The following is a 17,539-nucleotide window of genomic DNA, read 5'->3' as shown; positions in this document are numbered from 1 at the left end:
CCACTGCGCCACCAGGGAAGTCCCCTAGCCTAGTGGTTTTTAAAATTTGTTTTACAGATCAGTTTTCACATTCTATAGGAAGGATAAGTGCCCCTTCCCCACTGTATTCCAAACAACTGTGTTTTTACTAGTTTTAAATAATGAGTTTCTGCTTAAGATTTATCTTAAGAAAAAGTTTCCTTTGTAAAAAGTCTGAAAACCATTGGTAACATCTTTCCTGTCTTCCACCACTAATGTTTGCATTTTACACAAGGAAAAAACCTGAGGTCCATACAGAGGAAGAATCTCATTAAGCATCATTCAAGTCTTACTCCAAGTTCAGGGTGTTCATAAACTAAGATTTTAGGGCATTCTAAAGCGTCTTAAAATGGGGAAAGATTCTCTATAACTTGTGACAGAGAAGCTCTCCCTCAAAAATGGAAAGTGTCTTATATGTCCATTCCTCCTAGGCCTCTGCTTTCTTCAGGGCTGCTGTGGGATACTGAGATAGGGGAAGGTGACCCTTAGACAGTGGTACAGTGTCATTCCAGTCCTGCCAGTGGCTCACTACTGTGGCCATCCCATCAAGTAGAATATCAAAGCAAGAGAAGGCAGCTTCTCCCAGGACTACAATTGTCATAAGTATGAGAAGACTGATGGAAATGCTTTCAGAGACCACATTAAATAGTATGGAGCCAAAACCAAGGCCTAGGCACTATTCCTTCTTTCATCCTTTCCCCTTTCTTCCTCTCCCCAAGCTGACCCCTTTCCTAGGCTGGACTGGCCTCCAAAGCCTCCCAGAGATACCAGGGGCCTTGCCTCAAGTGGGTACACGGGGCAACATACCCTTCCTCCACGGTAACTGAGTTCATGAGAAGGCAACTGGTGACAGTCACTCTATCTCTTATGACACAGGATGAACCAATGACTGAGTGCTTAATGGATGACTTCTCTCCAACCTGTGTATCTGGCCCAATGAGGCTGTCAACTCCAACCTGCAAAAGGCAAATATAAATATAAAAACTTGTCCACCCATCTCAACCAACTGCAAACCAACCCTCCAGATCCCTTGAGCTGGGTCTAATGGGATCTTTCCCAAAGACACTTTAGCAAGAGGGATCATCATCAGTATTTCTCAGGGCCACAAGGTCATATAATATCTCTGAGACCAATTCAAACTTACACACTCTTGCACTTGTGTATATAGACGTGCTCTCCTGAAGACAGTGCTCAAATCAGGGTAAGAAGAGGGATAGAGATGGAAAGCTCCTGTGTCTGAGTCCAAAGACTATATAATGGACCTTCCTTAGAGGGTCTGTGTGGCTGGGCTCAGCACCTGTCCAGGCAATCTTCCTGAGTGCCTGGGCTGGAAGGTAAGATTTTATAACCAGAACTCAATTTGGGATTTCCCTGGGGCCAATGAGGTTCAGGGATTGACCTGAGGAGAAGCTGGGAGAAGCTGGTTTGGGGATAAGCCCCAAACCAGCTTCTCAAGAACAAGCCTCAGAATACCCAGACACTGTCCCATAACTGCCCTGTCCAAGCTAGCACTTACCAGGTGTTTGCTGACAATCTGGGCTGATGAATGGACCAGTGATTCTTCCGGACAGATAACAGGTAGCAATTTGGACACCTTGAGGAAAGAGGTTTGGTCACTAAACACAGACCAGAAAACACCTGAAAGCACCTTAAGTAGAACCCTGTGTCCAGCAGAGATGTGGGGAGTTCGCAGCCACAGCCTCCTGTCTGGATGAGGCAGGCTGATGCATTTCCCCTAGGACAGGGATTGTTTACACAGCAGCTTCTAGATAATCTTATCCTCAGTTTCCTAGCTGAGAGTCTCCTCCCTGAAAGTAATGCCACCTCCCTCAGCTGGGAGGCTGTGAGACAAGCCTTTGAGATACCCAGGCAGCACTTGGGAGAGGAGGCCTAAAGAGAGCAAGAAGCTTCCTGAGGCCTGACCACAGTCATGCTAGGTTCCCGCTCACCTCCTGGACCACAGTGGCCATGCACGAGGTGAGGACGGGAGTAATGTTAGACAACTCCACAATCAGGACAGACCCTGAGAAGGCATCCATGTTCTTCACCAGGCAAAATAAAATGCTGAAGGGGAAATTCACACTATTCTCTTTCCAGTATGAGAAAACTGAAAACGTTATGGGTATAGAGTGTTTTATCTCTGGACCCATTAGGAAGGCACAGATAGTGTGTCTATCTGTGATTCTCCAGAATGGGCAGAATGCTGGTCGGAGCACTGTGTGTGGTAGTCACACTAGCTGAGGGAGGCCTTGCTAGACTGGCTACAATGGAGATGTGAAGGCTAATCCCTCAGTCCCTATCCCTGGGATCTCCTCTATTACACTTCAGCCAAGGCCATTCAGGCCTGTCTGATGCACAGCCCCTGCTGACACTTCAGAGGATACTTCTCTGGCCTCAGGCTATCTGTGGACTTGCTTTCAGACCAGTTGGACTCAAGTCATAGAATTGAAGAAAGAGAACTCAAAGTCAAATTAAGGAAGCTTTCTATACCTTTAACCCTAAATTGGGGCTAACTTTACCCAGGACTGCCCTGAGCAAACATTGGACTAGTTGTGATTTCTCATAAACTCTCTAGCTTGGATTCCCTTGGATTTAACCAATCCAGGTTGAGGCCAGATTGAGGTCTGGGGCTGGGACCATATCTACCACATGGTGTGGGTCTTGAAGATTCTTGAGTCAGGTTTTCTTCAGGGATTCAATCCCAATCCCAGTGTTCCCTTCCTCCTGTGCCTGCTACACAATAAAGAGCTCCTGCACATGCTCGGCCTCTTCACTGTCCCCTTCTTCACCCCTTGCCTTAACTAAAACCTGGCCTGCCTTTAGGGCACTGCTTCCCCTTAAATAGAAGCTGCTCATTCTTCATATCTCACAAACCTCAGGATTAAAAGGGTGGATTGGCAAGACTCCTCATGCTCTAATGCTGTTCTCCAGATACTTCTCTCTCATGGGCATTCCTTCCTTGATGCTTTGCCATCTGGCTACTCTATACTCTGCTCCTTTGCCTCCTTAAGAAAGCTTCCTCTGTGTGCCTATGTTTACATCATCACAGTAATGATTACACAGTATTTATCTGCTTGTTTATGAAGTGCTGTAGATATCCCCATGCCGAGCAGAACAGGAGAAGGCTGTTCAAGCCACAGGCAAGAAATTAAGCCTTCTTGGAGATCTTGGCCTTTCTTTGGAGCCACAGAGGCTCTGCCTCTATGGACCAGACCCCTCACTTCCCCTTTTGCTGTACTTGGGTACCCCAATGGTTTCTCCTGACATGCCAGGTCTTGTTCAACCTTTGGAATGAGAGGGATTCTGAACAAGTCACTGTGTATCTAATGAAGAAATAAGACAAAAGGTTCAGTCTGTTCCTGGGACAGGAACTCCCACGATTTCTCTTCTGAACCCATCCTCTCACCTGTCTGTTGGCTTCCATGTAGAGTCCTAGGGTGCTCACTCGAGAGCAGAGCCCCTCTTTCATGATGTGGACGTAACAGCGCACCTGTGACCTGGACAAATCTTCCCAGCTGTCTCCTCGACAGGCATTCCAGCAGGCATCATAGGGAGCAAAGGTCAGCGTATTGGCTTCTTTTATAAAACTGTAAATATCTTCAGAACAAAAACCCAAACCGAGCAAGTACATGAGAGACATGACAGAGAGGATACAGAATCAGTCAAGTTTTGAAAGAGGGTACAGCTCAAACCTCTTCCCCCGCAATGCACCCAGGCCGCATGTACCCTGGGAAAATCCCACTAAAACCTGAAAGCCTAAGTCAAATTAAAAGAGGCAATGTGCTTTCCTGTACATCTGAAATACTGTATGATATAAAAATGCTTAAAAAGAGGTCCTACAAGCAAGTTTGACTGACAAGCAAGCACTACTAGGGAAAATAAAATAGATGACTCTTGTACACCATGGAGTAGCAGAAGCAACTGTCCAGGCTTTAGTGACCAGCCATGTTGGCTTTGTGCTGCTAGCCTCCATTATCATATCAGATAGTTGTGCTATGAGAGAAATAGCACAGGACTTGGGCCTCAGTTTTTCAACTCGTACAACAATCATTTGAAATCTTTTATTTTATGGTAAGAAAACTGGGGCTCAGAAGACTAAATAACCTGCCTTAGGTCATAGAGCTAATAAATGGCAGAGTAAAATTTCAAACCCAGGTCTGAGATGCTAAGCCCTGATATCTTAACCATCATGCTACACTGTCTCCATTTATTCCTTTGATAAGTACATTTTTTGGAACATCTACTATGAGCCCAGGACTGGGCCAGGGACCAGGCAAAGATATGAGAGCAAACAAGACTGACCTCGTCCCTACATCCTGGAAAGGTGATAGTCTGTTGGCTCTGGTTGGACTGTCATTATACAGCCCTTCACCTTTCTTCCCTTGACAGGAGAGGCTGAGTTTAGTCAGGAGTGGGGCCCCCAGAGCCTAGAGAATAGGGGAACTGAGAAGTGGTGCGCAGAGTTCAAAGTCAAAAAGGTCTAGAGAGGAACACAGCCAAACCAGAGCTGTTAACCAGAGAATGGACCTGAGGTATGATTAGCCTGTCCCTGAAGAGCACAGTGACAGGATTTGCTTGAGCAAGCCCACCCAGAGCTCAGGGAGTGGCGTCAGCTAGCCTGTCCTAACTGTTGGCTAGATGAAAACCTGATGCCTTGAGACAGGCATCTTGGGCTGGGCTAAGTTGCCCAGCCACTCTTCCAAAGGTATTGTTACCCCTACCTTACTGCACCAACTCAAGCACTGACCTAAGGACTTCAGCTCCTTTTTCTTTAGATCCTCTTCTTTTTCTTCCTGTCCTTGTTGTGATGAAGCTGAGGAGAACTGTTTTCTTACTAGGTATGGAATCAGTTCGCTCCGGATAGAAGTGATTGACCTAGGAAGAAAGAGTGGTCAAACATGAGAAATCTGACTATCTGGATCCAATCAGAATCAAAAACTGTGCATCCAAGGAAAAGGCAAATTCCTTCCTGTCATGCCACCTTGGGACTGATAGAGATTAGAAATGACAAGGATTTGGCAGTTCTGGAGAAGCAGAGGATCTACATTCTCTATCAGCTTCAGGCTGGAGGTGGGAGGGTAGTGTACTGAGTCTGAGACACCCTTTCCCTGATCTATGCAGAAAATAGTCTTTTACAAGACTTATCTACGAAGTGTGTGCCTGCATGTTTGTATGTGTGTGCATGTGTGTGTATCTTAACATGGTGCTTTGACTATTAACTGGCAATAACCCACGAGAAGGTAGAATGCTCTGGCCTTTTGAAAAAAAGTTATTTAAAAAAACATAAAACATTTTCTATAAAGGTCTTGCATATTTTCTGTAAGATTAATCTGGAGTATCTTAGTTTTTTTGTTGTTATAAATGGTGCCTTTTAAACAATTATTTTCTTCTTCTTCTTGGTCAACAGAAACTCAATTCACTGTATTTTGATCTTGTAGCCAATTGCCTTGATAAACAATCTTAATACTAATATTTTATCTGTAGATTCTGGCAATCATACCAACTGCGTAAACAACAATTTTCTTTCTTCCTTTCTAATCCTTATTTTCCATTATCTTACCATATTGGCTAAGACCTCCAATATACTAACGCTGAATAGAAGCACTAACAGTCATCCTTTTTTTTTTTTAACTTCATAACTCCATTCATTTTATTCACTTGACCGCTGCATGAACAGACACACCTGAAATTTAAAACAAGAGCTTATACAGAGACCTGTTCTTTCTATAGGCATTAGCTCAGAATATATGTGGGTAAGATGACACAGAAAAAAGTTTAAATGTGAAATGTGAATTTAGGGCCGAGTTAAGGAGGTGCATACTCAGTCTCATATCCGGACATGCTTCAGATACCTCCTTAATGTCTATCTCCAAGACTGAAATGACTCTGTACCTCTTTGAAGACAACAGACCATTCTATCAACTCTTCATTGATGACCAGGCCTTGACTATATGGAATATTGGTGACAAACTCTCCTACTTTAACCAGCAGCCCAAGACCAGCAGGAAAATTCACAGCGTTCTGGATATCCTATCATGTCTCATGGTTCTGTTTTTCATCTAAGGATATGTGGTCTCCAGCACTGTTGGTAAATTGGATTTTCCTCAGAAACGGATGCAGCTCCAGATGCCATCAGTTGATCAATGCAGGTCCTGCTTCTGGAGGGCATTTACCTTTCTTCACCATCTCTGCTTTCAGATACCAGAGGAACTGCTCGCCTTTCAAATCATCAGATACAAATAGCGCCACCCAGGTCCAGCCAAAATGCAGCAATAACCACATCATTCCTTGAGCCAGGGAGCTGTCCGTAGTGGCCATCTGATAGAGCGATGAGAACTGGTCTTTATCACTCAGGATGGGATCAAAAGGACCATATGTGACCTGTGGGCTTCTGTAGAGCTCCAGAACTGTTCCAATCTCGGCTGAAAATGCCAACGCGGTTCCTGTAACAATGGCCACAGATTTTCTCTGTCCCTGGCAGCTGTAGTTAGGGAGAGTCTGATTTCCTCCAGAGAGCCCAAACAGGGCACTTTCCAAGGTCCTCTGGTCTCTGGGAAAGGCATTGTAGAGGTTGAAACCCAAGAACAGACTGGGGAGCAGATGGGAGTCCTTATTGATTTCCTCAATGGCAAAGAGAAATGCCAGGACGTATTGGTAGTTCTTCCAAAGCCACCTGGTCACACAGAAATCCACGGGTCAGTGAGGACAGGTGAAACTTGAGGCTGGTTTCAACTCAAACTTGAACTCCAGAGATAACTTGTCTTTAAGTTCATCCAGGGCTTTGAAGACTGTAAGGCCCTAGAGCAGGGTTTCCAAACCCGGGCACTATAGATAATGCTTTGTCACGCGTGCTGTTCAGTGCGGTGTAGGCTGTCCAGCAGCATCCGTGGCCTCCACACACTAGATGCCACTAGCAGCGCCTCCCATTTGTAACAACAGAAACAATGCCTCCGCACGTGACTAAAAGTCCCCTGGGGGCAAAGCCATACCGGTGAAAGGATAGGAAGAGGGGGAACTCTGAGGAGGGGACGGCGGCCCCCAGAGCTAGGAGGAAACAGAGGCTCTGGGCCAACCAGTGGGGTGAGACTGAGGCCCCAGGGCTGGAAACGCGGCTCGCGAGAAAGAGGGAGGAATGCCGGAGCCTGTGATGGGGGTGCCCCAGACCCATGCCCCTCCCTAGACTCCTATGGGAGCCCCGGGACTGCCCGCCGCTCAGAGTCCTGACCCTCACACTGAGGCCGAACGTACCATGTGAACCCAGCCCCCCGCGGAGAAAACTTTACACAGCGCAGTGGGCCACCCCGCGAGTCCTTCAGTCATCCTTACTTATTCTTGATTTTAAAGGGAATTTTTCTATTTTATCATTTAGACTGATGATTGTTACAGTTTTTTTCCCCTATCATCAAAGCCACCATTTATTGACTGTCCTCTATGTGTAGATATTGGGCTTCATGCTTTATAGCCAATACCTGGCACATGTTATTGGTTTTATAAATACCCTTTATCAGGTTAAGGAACTTCTCTTTTATTCCTAATTTGCTAAGAGCTTTCATCAATGAATGGGTACTGACTTTTACTAAAAAAATTTTTTTCTTGCATCTATGGAGCTCAGTGTATTTTTTTTCTCCTTTATTCTGTTATGGTAATGGATTAAAACATTTTCTGACACTAACAGGTTGAATAACACTTTTCAAAGACTATATACACAATTTCTACTCTACACTCCCTCACAGTAGAGGAATTACAGGTGATTCTTCTATTTTTATGCAAATTATCAAATTTTACAACTTTAGGCTCTTCTTTAAGTTTCTTGTCTTTCATTTTCTCATAGCTTCTACAGTACTACTCTCCTGGCTTGATTCAGACTTTGCAAATTTAAAATTCATTCTGATGGGGCTTCCCTGGTGGCACAGTGGTTGAGAGTACGCCTGCCAATGCAGGGGACACGGGTTCGTGCCCCGGTCCGGAAAGATCCCACATGCCGCGGAGCGACTGGGCCCGTGAGCCATGGCCGCTGAGCCTGCGCGTCTGGAGCCTGTGCTCCGCAACGGGAGAGGCCACAACAGTGAGAGGCCCGCGCACCACAAAAAAAAAAAAAAGAAAAATCATTCTGATGACTAAGTATTTCCCACACAGATTTCAACTTCCCTTCTACTTAAGAGTGGGCTCCCTCACATTATAACAGTTGTACTTATTTATCAATGGCTATCAAAGAATTTCCACAACAAAGTTAACTTCAATTTACTTCCATGAAATCCGATGAGTCTAGGACACCACTTACAGAAAGAAAATCAGACCAAAGATCAATGTGTAGAAGAACCTCCAGAAGGCAGAAACATTCCTGTACTGTATCACTCAGATACGAGCAGTAAGCAACCTTGGTCAAGAGCTTCGGAGCTCTCTTTCATTTGGCCTCGTTGGGTCCCTGGAGGCATGGTGCTTCCTCATGGGTATCGAGCCAGGATGTTGGGTCTAAATGACCAACAATCTGTAACTGGGAAGAAGGAACCTGATCCTTAGTACAGTGAGTATGCTCCTGATTTATACTTAGCAAAGGAAATGAAAGACTACCATATGATTTTTAGTTTTCTCTCTCATACTGTGACCTTGTTAGAATTTTAAATCACTAGTTAATTAATTTAGCATTTAATAAGACTGTAGTAATATGCCAGTCACTGTTCTGTGCCTTGGAAATATACTGCTTCTGCCCGCAAAGAATTCAAAATCCAGTGGAAAGTAGCCTGATTATGGATTTAAGGAGAAGAGGAGATGAGGTTGATTAAGGAGGCAATGGAGCCAGATCATGAAAGCCTTCTGTGGCAGTCTAGACAGTTTGGACTAAGACAAGCCAGTGGTAGTTTTTAAGCAGGAAATGACATGATCAGTTTTATTTCTTAATAAGGTAATTCTGATAGCAGTGAAAATAGGCTTGGAATAAGGAGAATGAACAGAGAGACCAGTTACAAGACTCTGAAAGATGAGATAATGTGGCCTGAGAGAGGGGTTAATGTATAAGCAGCCCTATAAACCTGACTGCTGCTTCATACTTCCCACCCTCTCTCCCAGCTATTCAAAGAAGCTCTGCAGGCTGACACAGGACCACACAGATGGAGTGTAGGTAGGGAGGCAAGACAGAGGTGGAGGCTGAGGAGGGTAAGCAAAATTAGGAACCCTGGAGCTACACAGTTCATGGTTTTTGTCATTTTTAAAAGATCAAGTCAAACATCTTTGAAGAATTCTGTGTAAGCTGGAAGCTCTTGTATTGAATTTCAATGTGCTTTTTCTTCTGATCCTTTGATGGAGATTAAAAATTTCCATATAAATTCAAAGAATGAAATAGCACTTACTCTTAGCTTTTTTCTCCCCTTTTAATGCTCCAAACCAGTGTGGGAAGCAAATGTTCCTTGGCCCCCTCTGGTGGAAAACAAGTCAGTTCCCTTTGAAGAAATGACAAAGCATGGACAGCTGGAGGATTTCGGAGCCATGATATTTACACTATAGGCCAAACAGAACTGTCACTGCAAGAGGCAAGCAAACAAGCCTTGGCACACAGCCCTTTTAGGCAGAACCCTTTAAGGAGACCAGACAAGGATCTGGGGAGAGGATCTGAAGCATTCCTGCCAGGTCCCACCTGCCTCTGCTGGGGCTCAGCAATCAGATCAATTCTCATAATGTGGTTGGCCTAGCAGCACAATGGAGGACAAAATTACTCTTCCTGCACTGTACTCAAACTAGAGGTAGCTCAAAGCTGTGCCAAGAAGTGGGACAGGCCACTATGACCCACTGTGAGCATCCTGACCTTGGGGCTGAAGACCAGCAGCTGGGTCCACTGTTCTGGGCCTCGGCAACCTCACATTCCCCCTTCCCTCTCATACACAGCCTTCCCAGAAACACCTGCCTCATGTCATAACATTATAAGCTCCTAAGAAATAAGAAATCACAAAGGAGAACAACAGATTTGACTATCAGATGCAAACAAATAACTCCACCAAATAAAAAAGACAAAATAATTGTTACATACAGGACAAACGATTAATATTTTTAATAGGGAAATAGATATAAATGTTCAAAAATATATAAAAATATTTTAAAGAAATAAATATCAAAAAAAGATGCAATTTCTCTCACAAGTTAGCAGATTTAAAATAATTCTCATTAGTGATAAGGGTGCTTCTCATACAATGTATAAACTGGTAAAATCTTTTCTGAAAAGTAATTGGCAATACATAACAAAGGTCTTGAAGACATTCATATTATCTTATCCTATAATTCTATTTCTATAAATCTATCTTAAGGAAAATACATCATGCTCAATAAATATTTGCTGAATAAACAACATAATCAGATAATAAAAAAGAATCTTTGCACAAAAATGTTAAATGTTAATGTTAAAAAATAGAGAACAACCAAATATCCAACAATGGAAGAACAATCAAACACATATGTAATAGAATAGCATATAGGCAAAACTCTGATCATAAAGAAGCTTTTAGGTCACAAAGAATTTTTTAATGACACAGGAAAATGCTCATGAAATAATACTGAATAAAGAAAGCAGAAAGCAGAGAGGGCAGACAGCAGAAGCAACAAGAACTACAATCCTCTAGTTTGTGGAACAAAAACCATATTCACAGAAAGACAGACAAGATGAAAAGGCAGAGGGCTATGTACCAGATGAAGGAACAAGATAAAACCCCAGAAAAACAACTAAATGAAGTGGAGATAGGCAACCTTCCAGAAAAAGAATTCAGAATAATGATAGTGAAGATGATCCAGTACCTCGGAGAAAGAATGGAGGCAAAGATTGAGAAGATGCAAGAAATGTTTAACAAAGACCTAGAAGAATTAAAGAACAAACAAACAGAGATGAACAATACAATAACTGAAATGAAAAATACACTAGAAGGAATCAATAGCAGAATACCTGAGGCAGAAGAATGGATAAGTGACCTGGAAGACAGAATGGTGGAATTCACTGCTGCAGAACAAAATAAAGAAAAATGATTGCAAAGAAATGAAGACAGCCCAAGAGACCTCTGGGACAACATTAAGTGCAACAACATTCGCATTATAGGGGTCCCAGAAGGAGAAGAGAGAGAGAAAGGACCGGAGAAAATATTTGAAGAGATTATAATCAAAAACTTCCCTAACACGGGAAAGGAAATAGCCACCCAAGTCCAGGAAGTGCAGAGAGTCCCAGGCAGGATAAACCCAAGGAGAAACATGCTGAGACACATAGTAATCAAATTGACAAAAATTAAAGACAAAGAAAAACTATTGAAAGCAACAAGGGAAAAATGACAAATAACATACAAGGGAACTCCCATAAGGTTAACAGCTAATTTCTCAGCAGGAACTCTACAAGCCAGAAGGGAGTGACATGACATATTTAAAGTGATGAAAGGGAAGAATCTACAACCAAGATTACTCTACCCAGCAACAATTTCATTCAGATTCAATGGAGAAATCAAAAACTTTACAGACAAGCAAAAGCTAAGAGAATTCAGCACCACCAAACCAGCTCTACAACAAATGCTAAAGGAACTTCTCTAAGTGGGAAACACAAGACAAGAAAAGGACCTACAAAAACAAACCCAAAACAATTAAGAAAATGGTAGCAGGGACATACATATTGATAATTACCGTAAATGTGAATGGATTAAATGCTCTAACCAAAGGACACAGGCTTGCTGAATGGATACAAAAACAAGACCCATATATATGCTGTCTATAAGAGACCCACTTCAGACCTAGGGACACATACAGACTGAAAGTGAGGGGATGGAAAAAGATACTCCATGCAAACGGAAATCAAAAGAAAGCTGGAGTAGAATACTCATATCAGATAAAATAGACTTTAAAATAAAGACTGTTACAAGAGACAAGGAAGGACACTATATAATGATCAAGGGATCAATCCAAGAAGATATAACAATTATAAATATATATGCACCCAACATAGCAGCACCTCAATACATAAGGCAAATGCTAACAGCTATAAAAGAGGAAATCAACAGTAACACAGTAATAGTGGGGGACTTGAACACCTCACTTACACCAATGGACAGATCATCCAGACAGAAAATTAGTAAGGAAACACAAGCCTTAAATGACACGAGAGACCAGATAGATTTAGTTGATATTTATAGGACATGCCATCCAAAAAAACAGCAGATTACACTTCTTTCTCAAGTGCGCATGGAACATTCTCCAGGATAGATCATATCTTGGGTCACAAATCAAGCCTCAGTAAATTTAAGAAAATTGAAATCATATCAAGCATCTTTTCTGACCACAACACTATGAGATTAGAAATCAATTACAGGGAAAAAAACATAAAAAACACAAACACATGGAGGCTAACCAATATGTTACTAAATAACCAAGAGATCACTGAAGAAATCAAAGAGGAAATCAAAAAATACCTAGGGACAAATGACAACGAAAACACGACGATCCAAAACCTATGGGATGCAGCAAAAGCAGTTCTAAGAGGGAAGTTTATAGCAATGCAATCCTACCACAAGAAACAAGAAAGATTCAAATAAACAATCTAACCTTACACCTAAAGGAACAGAGAAAGAAGAACAAACAAAACCCAAAGTTAATAGAAGGAAAGAAATCATAAACAGAGCAGAAATAAATGAAAAAGAAATGTAGGAAACAATAGCAAAGATCAATAAAACTAAAAGCTGTTTCTTTGAGAAGATAAACGAAGTTGATAAACCATTAGCCACACTCATCAAGAAAAAGAGGGAGAGGACTCAGATCAATAAAATTAGAAATGAAAAAGGAGACGTTACAACAGACACCACAGAAATACAAAGCAACCTAAGAGGCTACTACAAGCAACTCTATGCCAATAAAATGGACAACCTGGAAGAAATGGACAAATTCTTAGAAAGGTATAACCTTCCAAGACTGAATAGGGAAGAAACAGAAAATATGAACATACCAATCACAAGTAGTGAAATTGAAACTGTGATTAGAAATCTTCCAACAAACAGAAGTCTAAGACCAGATGGCTTCACAGGTGAATTCTATCAAACATTTAGAGAAGAGCTAACACCAATCCTTCTCAAACTCTTCCAAAAAACTGCAGAGGAAGGAACACTCCCAAACTCATTCTATGAGGCCACCATCACCCTGTGACCAAAACCAGACAAAAATACTACAAAAAAAAGAAAATTACAGACCAATATCACTGATGAATATAGATGCAAAAATCCTCAACAAAATTCTAGCAAACAGAGTCCAACAATGCTTTAAAAGGATCATACACCATGATCAAGTGGTATTTATCCTAGGGATGCAAGGATTCTTCAATATAAGCAAATCAATCAATGTGATACACCATATTAACAAATTGAAGAAGAAAAACTATATGATCATCTCAATAGATGCAGAAAAAGCTTTTGACAAAATTCAACACCGATTTATGATAAAATCTCTCCAGAAAGTGGGCATGGAGGGAACCTACCTCAACATAATAAAGGCCATATACGACAAACCCACAGCAAACATCATTCTCAATGGTGAAAAACTGAATGCATTTCCTCTAAGATCAGGAACAAGACAAGAATGTCCACTCTCGCCACTATTATTCAATATAGTTTTGGAAATCCTAGCCACAGCAATCAGAGAAGAAAAAGAAATAAAAGGAATACAAATTGGAAAAGAAGTAAAACTGTCACTGTTTTGCAGATGACATGATACTATACATAGAGAATCCTAAAGATGCCACCAGAAAACTACTAGAGCTAATCAATGAATTTGGTAAAGTTGCAGGATACAAAATTAATGCACAGAAATCTCTTGAATTCCTATATACGAATGATGAAAAAAGTGAAAGAGAAATTAAGGAAACACTCCCATTTACCACTGCAACAAAAAGAATAAAATACCTAGCAATAAACCTACCTAGGGAGACAAAAGACCTGTATGTAGAAAACTATACGACACTGATGAAAGAAATTAAAGATGATACCAACAGATGGAGAGATATACCATGTTCTTGGATTGGAAAAATCAATATTGTGAAAATGACTATACTACCCAAAGCAACCTACAGATTCAATGCAATCCCTATCAAATTACCAATGGCATTTTTTTACAGAACTGGAACAAAAAAATCTTAAAATTTTTATGGAGACACAAAAGACCCCAAATGGCCAAAGCAGTCTTGAAGGAAAAAAACAGAGCTGGAGGCATCAGACTCCCTGACTTCAGAGTATACTACAAAGCTACAGTAATCAAGACAATATGGTACTGGCACAAAAACAGAAATATAGATCAATGGAACAAGATAGAAATCCCAGAGATAAACCCATGCACCTATGGTCAACTAATCTATGACAAAGGAGGCAAGGATATACAATGGAGAAAAGACAGTCTCTTCAATAAGTGGTGCTGGGAAAACTGGACAGCTACATGTAAAAGAATGAAATTAGAACACTCCCTAACACCAAACACAAAAATAAACTCAAAATGGATTAGAGACTTAAATGTAAGACCGGACACCATAAAACTCTTAGAGGAAAACATAGGAAGAACACTCTTTGACATAAATCACAGCAAGATCTTTTTTGATCCACCTCCTAGAGTAATGGAAATAAAAACAAAAATTAACAAATGGGACCTAATGAATCTTAAAAGCTTTTGCACAGCAAAGGAAACCATAAACAAGACGAAAAGACAACCTTCAGAATGGGAGAAAGTATTTGCAAACGAATCAACGGACAAAGGATTAATCTCTGAAATACACAAACAGCTCATGCAGCTCAATATTAAAAAAACAAACAACCCAATCAAAAAATGGGCAGAAGACCTAAATAGACATTTCTCTAAAGAAGACATATAGATGGCCAAGAAGCACATGAAAAGCTGCTCAATATCACTAATTTTTAGAGAAATGCAAATCAAAACTGCAATGAGGTATCACCTCACACCAGTTAGAATGGGCATCATCAGAAAATCTACAAACAACAAATGCTGGAGAGGGTGTGGAGAAAAGGGAACCCTCTTGCACTGTTGGTGGGAATGTAAATTGATACAGCCACTATGGAGAACCATATGGAGGTCCCTTAAAAAAGAACAATAGAATTACCATATGACCCAGCAATTCCACTACTGGGCATATACCCAGAGAAAACCATAATTCAAAGACACATGCACCCCAATGTTCACTGCAGCACTATTTACAATAGCCAGGTAATGGAAGCAACCTAAATGTCAATCGACAGATGAATGGATAAAGAAGATGTGGTACATATATACAATGGAATATTACTCAGCCATAAGAAGGAACGAAATTGGGTCATTTGTAGAGACGTGGATGGATCTAGAGACTGTCATGCAGAGTGAAGTAAGTCAGAAAGAGAAAAACAAATATCGTATATTAATGCAGATATGTGGATCCTAGAAAAATGGTACAGATGAACCAGTTTGCAGGGCAGAAATAGAGACACAGATGTAGAGAACAAACATATGGACACCAAGAGGGGAAAGTGACTCGTGGGGGTGGGGATGGTGGTGTGATGAATTGGGAGATTGGGATTGACATGTATACACTAATATGTATAAAATGGATAATTATAAAAAAATAAATAAAATTTTAAAAAAAGAAAGCAGAAAGCACTTATTTCTACAGCACAATCTGAAGTGTGTATATGTATATATAAAAATAAATAAAATGATGGAAAGAAATACACTAAAATGTTCGCAATTATCTCACAATAGTAGAATTATTGGTAGTATTTTAAAAATATTTTTTGAATCTTCCAAATTTCACAGTCATCGGCCATTCTTCCCTTACTTTCTGTGGCATCAGTCTCTTGACCTGTTCCTATTTCTGATAACTCTTTGTTTCCCCTGAAATATTTGGTGTTTCTCAGGATTTTTCTTTTTGCCTGTATTTTTCTCATGCTATTTGTCTCCCTGAGATAGATCACTTGGTGGTTTCTTTGCAGCTCATTCCCAAAGGTAGATGCATAGCCAAGACCTCTCTTCTTTAGTTTAGTCTCACATTTTCAACTGCCTGATGGACTCTGCCACCATTTAGATGACCCACAGGTACCTTAAACACAATGTCTAAAACTGAACCCATCATCTTTCTCTCAAACATGCTCCCCCCAACCCCAAACACTGATTACCTTGCTTAGTGATATGGAAATTCATTTAGTCACCCAAGCCAGAAACGTGGTAATGATCTGGACTCTTCCTCCTTCCTCTACTCCTCACATACAACCAGTCACCAAACACTGCTGATTTTATCCGTCAAATCTTTCAAAACTGTCAACTCTCCATCTCTACCGCTACTGCCTAGTCTAAGCCACTGTCATTATTTGCCTGGATTCCTTCAGCTGCTTTTAATTGGTTTCTCTTCCTCCAGTCTTACCTCTTGAAATCTATCCTTTATATTACAGACAGAACACCCTTTCTAAAGCACAATTTGATCATGTCTCTTCTTCCTTCAATCCACCCTCTTGTGTTGCGGGCACAGTGATTTTTCTAAAGTATAAATCTGGTCTTATCTTCTTAAATTTATTTAATGCTCAAGATAGTGGTTACTTTTGTGTGTTGGGGGGATAGTTGTTTAAAGGGAGCGTCTGGAAACTGGGTAATGTTCTATTTTTTGACTTGAATAGTAGTTACAAGGGAGTGTTAACTTTGTGAAAACTTACGGAGCCATAAGACTGCTCTCAAATATCATCTCTCCTTGGAAGGCTTTTGTAGCACTTGTAGGTTTCTGTACTCTCATAGCAAAGACAATAATTATATGTATTTTTTAAACATCTTTATTAGAGTATAATTGCTTTACAATGGTGTGTCAGTTTCTGCTTTATAACAAAGTGAATCAGTTATACATATACATATGTCCCCATATCTCTTCCCTCTTGCATCTCCCTCCCTCCCACCCTCCGTATCCCACCCCTCTAGGTGGTCACAAAGCACCGAGCTGATCTCCCTGTGCTATGCGGCTGCTTCCCACTAGCTATCTATTTTACGTTTGGTAGTGTATATATGTCCATGCCACTCTCTCACTTTGTCCCAGCTTACCCTTCCCCCTCCCCGTGTCCTCAAGTCCATTCTCTAGTAGGTCTGTATGTATCGTTTTTGAATCCATATCATGTGCGAGTTCCGTGCTAGGAAATTAATACACATATCTCAAATTCTTACAGCAATCCTCATGGTAGGTATTATGGTCCTCATTTTATAAGTGAGGAAATCAAGGCTTAGAAAGGTTAGTTATCTTGCTTAAGGTTAACACAGCTTTTATAACTGGCAGAGCGGAAACTTACTCCACATCTATCTCAAAGCCCATGACTCTTTCCACTATACCATATTAACTAGTATCCCATGTTTTCTGCAACCACAGCACTTTCCACAGGATTTAAAATTTTCTGCTTACTGTCTCTCTACCAGTAAACATTCAGTCAGTGCTAAATAAATATTTATTTGAATAAATGAATGAGTGACTGTGTGAATGATTGAGTGTAATCCCTCTAGGCCAGAAAGCTGG

The 17,539-nt window shown here is 41.1% G+C and overlaps 1 protein-coding gene across 3 annotated transcripts in view; it reads right to left on the bottom strand.

Moving 5' to 3' along the window:
- EIF2B3 (eukaryotic translation initiation factor 2B subunit gamma) overlaps positions 1-17,539 on the bottom strand; it is a 156,422-nt gene that overhangs the window by 34,369 nt on the left and 104,514 nt on the right. For all 3 annotated transcript variants that reach the window (XM_073790688.1, XM_019937912.2, XM_019937911.2), the window contains exons 7-10: positions 4,766-4,893; positions 3,425-3,615; positions 1,535-1,612; positions 826-974 (exon numbers count right to left, since the gene is read on the bottom strand). In XM_073790688.1, coding sequence (XP_073646789.1) covers positions 826-974; positions 1,535-1,612; positions 3,425-3,615; positions 4,766-4,893 — 546 coding nt within the window. The remainder of the gene's footprint in view (positions 1-825; positions 975-1,534; positions 1,613-3,424; positions 3,616-4,765; positions 4,894-17,539) is intronic.

Source organism: Tursiops truncatus, chromosome 1 (genome assembly GCF_011762595.2).
Source record: "Tursiops truncatus isolate mTurTru1 chromosome 1, mTurTru1.mat.Y, whole genome shotgun sequence".
Lineage (NCBI taxonomy): Eukaryota > Metazoa > Chordata > Mammalia > Artiodactyla > Delphinidae > Tursiops > Tursiops truncatus.
The sequence above is the reverse complement of the archived record's forward strand: the minus strand, read 5'-3'. Positions and strand labels throughout refer to the sequence as shown.